The 7,500-nt window shown below is 39.2% G+C and overlaps 1 protein-coding gene across 2 annotated transcripts in view; it reads left to right on the forward strand.

The window, feature by feature from the left end:
- LOC113830559 (5-hydroxytryptamine receptor) overlaps window positions 1-7,500 on the forward strand; it is a 590,145-nt gene that overhangs the window by 513,212 nt on the left and 69,433 nt on the right. For both annotated transcript variants that reach the window (XM_070120626.1, XM_070120625.1), the window contains exon 5: window positions 3,404-3,537. In XM_070120626.1, coding sequence (XP_069976727.1) covers window positions 3,404-3,537 — 134 coding nt within the window. The remainder of the gene's footprint in view (window positions 1-3,403; window positions 3,538-7,500) is intronic.

The raw sequence follows: 7,500 nt of genomic DNA on the forward strand, positions 1-7,500 counted from the left end.
GTTACAACCCGAGCAATGTGGAAGGAACGGAATAAAAACAGCGATTCTTGCTCTGCTCGTCCAGCACAATAGTGACGAAAATACCCCCGACATTTAAGCCTGAAAGCAATTACACTCACACCTCACACACCATATGTATGTATCTAGTAAGAACCCAATTGCTATAATAACGGGAGAAAATCCGCATCTGCTAACTCCGGCGCCAACGACAGAGGCAGCGGCACCATACATTGCAGTGACACAGGACATTCAGATGCATTCGACGCAGATTTCAGCCGTGGCGCGTGGCCCGACTTGGACGTGAGTGAGCCTCCCAAATTAAATTAAATTGAAAACCATTTACGGCTGGAGGAAGGCTGCGACGGCTTTCGTATTTTGTTTATAGGACGATAAACCAATATAAAAAAAGGGGAATATTTATCTCAGGTTAATTGAAGCGATGCTATTTGTGGGACGTTGTTCAGAGTAAAAGTAATAATGATATGCAAGACTGAGATTACATTACTGTGCTTACGTTTTCTATAATATGTTAACAGGAAAGACGTAAGTGATATGACATTTTTCTCAAAGTCGTCTTTTTTTCAAACGTTATTGAATAATTTCAATATCTGGAGTGAGCAAAGTCATTTTCTTCGTATCGCTACATTATTATTATCAGGATTATTGTAGTATTAGCATTCTTATTATTGAATATTTATTATTCTGATTATTTTATTATTGTGTCATTGAATTGTTATTATTCATATCATCGTATTGTTATTCTTCATATCATTGTCTTGTTATTATTCGTATTATTGTATTGTCATAATTCGTAATATTGTATTTATATAATTCGCATTATTTTTTCGTTATTCGTACTACTGTATTATTGTTATTCGTATTTTTGTATTATTCCTATTCGTCTTGCCGTACTATCATTATCATATGTATCATTCGTATCATTATCTTCGCTTTCACACTCATTCCCTCCGCACTCCTGAACGTCGCGACTTTAGCCCTTATGACACCCGATCAAAACAGAAGAACAAATGGCGACTGCGCAGCGTGGGATCGGGGGCAACAACGATCGGATAGAAGGAGATTCCGGGCGACAGGAACCGATTCCCGCTGCCGGTAATATCCTATCGAATTCCTTTAGCCTCGCTCTCGTGTTCACAGGATTAGGTGACGGAATAAGGGGAGGAGCATTCAATTCTTCGGTCGGTCCCATATCTCTTTCTCTTTCTCTGTCTTTGTCTGTCTGTCTCTGTCTCTCTCTTTCTTTCTCTCTCTCTCTTTCTTTCTCTTTCTCTTTCTCTTTCTCTTTCTCTCTCTTTCTTTCTTTCTTTCTTTCTTTTCTCTCTTTCTCTCTCTCTTTCTCTCTCCCTCTCTCTCTCTCTCTCTCTCTCTCTCTCTCTCTCTCTCTCTCTCTCTCTCTCTCTCTCTCTCTCTCTCTTCTTTCTCTTTCTATCTATCTCTATCTATCTCCCTCTCTTCACTCTCTCTCTTCTCTCTTCACTCTCTCTCTCTCTCTCTCTCTCTCTCTATCTATCTATCTTTCTCTTTCTCTTTTTCTCTCTGACTATACATACATACAGACATACATACATATATAGATACATACATACATATATATATATACACACACATATGTGTATGTTTGTGTGAGTGTGTGTGTGTGTGTGTGTGTGTGTGTGTGTGTGTGTGTGTGTGTGTGTGTGTGTGTGTGTGTGTGTGTGTGTGTGTGTGTGTGTATGTATGTGTGTGCGTGTGTGTGTGTATGTTCAATAAACCACCACTACCTTCTATCTTCCTGTTCACGAAATGTAAACAATGCAGCGTCGACCACTTTCGCCTTGGCCCGGAGACAAAAGAGCGGCGCTACGGGGAGATTTACTTCATCAGCCGCCTTTTTGGGTCAGCTAATTTCTTTCCCTCGCTCTTTGTTAATTGGATAATGGGATGGGGCTGGGGGGGGAGGGAGAGACTGGTTCGTGGGGGAGGGGGAGAGGGGGGTGAGATCAGGGAGTACGGAGGGCGTGGGCGTGGGGAAAGGAGGGAGGAGAGGAGGAGGAGGAGGGAGGAGGAGGAGGAGGAGGTAGGAGGGGGAGGAGGAGGAGGGGGAGGAGGAGGAGGAGGAGGAGGAGGAGGAGGAGGAGGAGGAGGAGGAGATGGAGGAGGAGGAGGAGGAGGCTGGAGCTCAAAGACTCCGGGGTCCGTATCGATGTCCCGCAGATCCCAGCGAAGCGCGAGTTATGGGTTGAACTGCGACGCTTCTTGAGGGCTGCCTCGTGCGCAAGGCGTCGTGGGGACGAGTTTGCAGATTGATTGACTGATATAGGTATATATATATATATATATATATATATATATATATATATATATATATATATATATATATATATATATATATATATATATATATATGTTGTGTGTATATATGTATATACGAAAATTTCTGTTTTGTAGAGTAAAATGGACCAATAACCCCCCCCCCCTCCGTCCCCAATCTTCGGAAACTGGAGAAAAAAAATATGGTTTTAACCTTCGTAAAAGATACGATACTAACCTATGATATAAGGGTATTAATGAAGCGAAAAGAACTATGTGAATATATTTGAATTTGATAGATTTGAATAAGTCGCTAAAACATATTGGGAGTTTTGACGCAAAAAAAAAGTAATTATGATGATAATAGTAGTAGTAATAGTAGTAGTAGTAATAATAATGATAATGATAATAGTAATAATGATGTTGATAATGATAGTAATGATAATAATGACAATGAAAAAAAAATAATAGTAATAATAAAAAATATGATGGTAATACTAATAATAGCAATGGCAGCAATACTACTACTGCTACTACTAATAATGATATTAAAGAATAGATAAAGTAATTAGAAATATAGAAATAAAAATTCTTCCCTGTCCTTTTCGTATTTTCAAGGAGATCCATAATTGAGATGGAGAAAGAAGAAGACAAAAGTGGTCGATAAAAAATGATCTGTCAATTTTTTTTTTCTTTTTCCTATGATGTGGTCTAATATAATGGTTATTATTTGATATTAGAAACAAAAGCCGCCTTTCTGTTATTCTTAACTTCAAAGGGGATGTTTTCTTTATGAAAGGGTATGGGTTGGATGTATGGTGGCTGAAACCTTTTACTTTTTATATAGTTCTCTCTTCTCTTTTCTTTTTCTCATCTCTTCTCTTTTTCTCCCTCACTATCTATCTATCTATCTCTCTTTCTCTATCTTCTCTTCACTTCTCTCTATCTCTTTCTCTCTCTCTCTCTACTCTTCTCTTGTCTTCTCTTCTCTTCTCTCTCTCTCCCCCCCCCATCTCTCTCCTTCACTCTCCCTCTCACCCTCTAATTTCCCTCGGTGAATAACGCCCCTTCCTCTCTCTCTCCTTCTTTTCAGGAAACGTGTTCGTGATCGCCGCCATCTTGCTCGAGAGGAACCTTCAACAAGTTGCAAATTTCCTGATCGTGTCCTTGGCGGTGGCCGACCTGATGGTGGCCTGTCTCGTCATGCCCCTCGGCGCCGTGTATGCGGTGAGTGCGGGGGTCGTTTTGCAGGGGGGGGGGGGTGTACGTAAGGGCGTTTGCACAATGTATATGGATATGTGTATGTACGTGTATATTCATGTATATATACACAAACACATACATATACATATACATACACATACATACACATACGTACACACACGCACACGCACGCACACACAGAAACGCAGAAACACAGCCACACACACACACACACATATATATACACATATGTATGTGTGTATGTATGTGTGTGTGTATGGCTGTGTCTCTCTGTGTGTATGTGTATGCATGCATGTCTGTAAACATGCGCCCATTTAAAAGCATGCATCCCCCTCATTTCTCCCCAAATAGGAGGATCCATTATATACTCTCCAAAGAGTTTCACAGCAATTTGAGACTGCAAACGCAACTTCACGGAAACTGATTCTCATCAAGTCTTCTTGGAAGAGTTTTCTTGTTAACCTTCTTTTTTTGTTATTTTTTTAGAATCATTTTTTTCGTTTTTTTTGTGACTATCCTTTTGTGTGTATGCAAGAAGTTCAGCAGGAAAGAATACACGGTAGGAGGAAGATATCCTAGAACGGAAGATGGAAAAATGAACGAAAAAGGAAAGAAATTAAGAAGGAAGAATAATAATATAAATTTGATTTTTTTTTTCTTTTTTTTTATATCTGTGAAATTGCGAAGCGTTATGAAATGCTGGAGATATCTGGCAAAAAGCTCGTCAGAAAACTTTTAATGAGAGGGACAATCAACTCGGAAAACTATGCTCATCACTGTATTAGAGAGAGAGAGAGAGAGAGAGAGAGAGAGAGAGAGAGAGAGAGAGAGAGAGAGAGAGAGAGAGAGAGAGAGAGAGAAGAGAGAGAGAGAGAGAAGGGAAGGACATAGAAAGATAGAGAGAGAGAAGGGGGAAGGAAGGGAAGGAAATAGATAGGTAGATAGATAGAGAGAGAGAGATTCGGATTCATAAGTTTGTTTACCAAAAATTCATATACAATATTCACGGATTACATGGTAACTGGTAAAGCTGTCTTCTGGGCAACGCTCCCTAGAAGACGTGATGCTTAAGTGCTATTAAGTGCAAAGTGGTTAATCACAACAGTTAAATATACACATGATTCAGACTACGGAGTTAATCACGAAATACACAAAGAAAATAAACATAAGGAAGGCAAGGAGAGAGATATATATAGAGAGATAGATAGGTAGAGAGAGAGAGAGAGAGAGAGAGAGAGAGAGAGAGAGAGAGAGAGAGAGAGAGAGAGAGAGAGAGAGAGAGAGAGAGAGAGAGAGAGAGAGAGAGAGAGAGAGAGAGAGAGAGAGAGAGAGAGAGAGAGAGAGAGAGAGAGAGAGAGAGAGAGAGAGAGAGAGAGAGAGAGAGAGAGAGAAAGGTGAAGGGAGGGAATGAGATAGAGAGAAAGAGAGAGATAGGAGGTGAAGGGACGGAAGGAGAGAGATAGATGGGGGGGGGGGAGAAAAAGGGGGAGGGAGGAAGCAGGCAAGAGGAAGAGAAGGGGGAGGCTGGGAGAAAACAAGAAGGAGACAGACAGACAGACATAAATCGAGAAAGAAAAAATTCAGACTCCACCATCTAAAAAAAAAAAAAAAAAGTTGGAGCATAACCTCGAGCGGACACACTCACACGCTCGCCGAACTTTTAACGATTGCAAGTTTATAATGAGCATGGCCTGACTACTCATCACATGTCTCGGTAATGAGCATATCTCGTCGGTAGCGATTGCGTCATCGGTTTACGAATGGGTCAGTCATTGATTCCCTGATGTATGTGTTTTTTTTTACGTAAGAGTTGTCCATCGTGTATGTAACTGTATGTAAATTTCTACACGTTTTATTTGTTTATTTATTTATTTATTTGTGCGAATTTGTATCAGTTTTTGTTGTTCATTAATGTATAGGAATAACGTAGTGTGTTGTGGAATTCTGTTAACAGTTGGTCTGTGTCATGATGATTATCGTAATAGTAATGGTAACTGTAGTAACAATCATGGTGGTTAGTATAATGATGTTTGTAGTAGTATAGTGTTGATAATAAGCAATATTGATAATAACAATAGTAATGATAGTGGTTGTGATAGTTATAGTAGTTAAATGTTGATTCTAGTGCTAATAAAAATTATACTATGATTAAATTATACTATGAGATAATGATAAGGACAATGATGATGATAGTGAGTGATAGCAATAATGCTGAGAATAATGGTACTGACATTGACTATGGCAATGGTAACGATAACAATAATGATAATGGTAATGGTAATGGCAACGATAATAATAATAATAAATAGCAATAAAGCTAATGATGACAATGATTATAATGCTTGTAATAATATTGATGATAATTAATGGTAATGATAATTATATCTTTTTGTGGCTGTGTTTTTTTATTATCATTATATATGCCATGATATAGAAATTATTTAATTAATAATCGCCTCGTCCTGCTAGTAAAACGTGGAAAGTAGTTATTTCACTGAAGAATTATTTTAGAATGTTTAATTATCTTTACGTTTTCGGAGGGACACAAACATTATGGATATTCGCATTTATTATAGGAAAAAAAAGTTCTCAGAAGAGTATTAGACAATAATAATAATGATGAGAAGAAGAATAGTAGTAATAATGTTTAAGATAATGATGATGATAATAATAAAATGATAATAATAATAATAATGATAATAATAATAATGATAATAAAATTAATAATAATAATAATAATAATATTGATAATAATGATAATAATAATGATGATGATAATGATAATAATGATAATAGTATCCTCGCCAATTTAATGTGGAGTATTTAATGTTAGATTATTAAATGGAATGTATGAAATGTAAGACAGTACGATGGGTAATTTTACTATTAATGTTATCAATCACTCGAGATATAAGGTAATCATAATCATCATTTCAGTAACCTCTATTCACGCATTCACGCCTCCACCTTCGTCTTCACGAATACACGCCCGCACACCCACGGGCGCCCGCAAACACTAGACGTAAATATTAGTGAACGCAAACACTGTTCCGAGGCGTTGTGACGTCATAGGCTGCAAGGATTCTCAATAAAGAATTCTTGTTTGTTCTCTCTCTCTCGTCCGAATCTTTGGAAATGGCACACTTGGGAGCCGAAGTCTGGGCCAGGGTGTGGGCAGCTTTATTTTTTTTTTCTCGCTGTGAGTGCCAGTGAGTGCCACTTCTTCCCTTCGGTCTTGGAGGATGAGGAACAAGACACCTCTTAGTGCCAACTTGGAATGCTTCGTTCTTGCGTGAACTCTGTCTCCCCTTTTCTATATTTTTTTTTCTGTTGTTATGATTTATTTATTTCTGCTTTTCCTACTTTTCTGTCTGACTATCTCTCTCTCTCTCTCTCTCTCTCTCTCTCTCTCTCTCTCTCTCTCTCTCTCTCTCTCTCTCTCTCTCTCTCTCTCTCTCTTCGTTCCTTCCTTCGTCCCTCCCTCCTCCTCCCTCCCTCCCTCCCTCTCCCATCTACCCTCTGTCTTTCATCCTTTCCTCCCCTCCCCCTCCCACGTCCCCTCCTTCCCCTTCCGCCCCCCCCCCCCCCCCCACCCTCTTTCTTCCTAAGCCAGCAAAAGTCCACAAACAGGGACATTTTCACCTCCTTTGAAATAATATCTGGATTTTTCTTTGTCTTTTTCTTCTTCATTTCTTTTTCTACAATTGTGAAACTTTTCACAAAAAAAGGGAAAGAATTTCTTGTTGCTGACGACGCAGTGTTTCGCTCCCCCCCTCCCCCCACTCCCCCGAGTAGCAAGTCAGAGGCGATAAGAGAGATAAGAACTTGAAGATATCCCGCCCACCATCTTGACTTACGGGCGGGAAGGGGGGGGGGGAAGCCCCCCTTCATGTTGCCCTCTTAGAGTTCCCTTCTTTTTACGTTTATCAAATTTGTATTTCTGTTTATAGGTTTATTCATCGTTTT

Source organism: Penaeus vannamei, chromosome 4, assembly GCF_042767895.1.
Source record: "Penaeus vannamei isolate JL-2024 chromosome 4, ASM4276789v1, whole genome shotgun sequence".
NCBI classification, from domain to species: domain Eukaryota; kingdom Metazoa; phylum Arthropoda; class Malacostraca; order Decapoda; family Penaeidae; genus Penaeus; species Penaeus vannamei.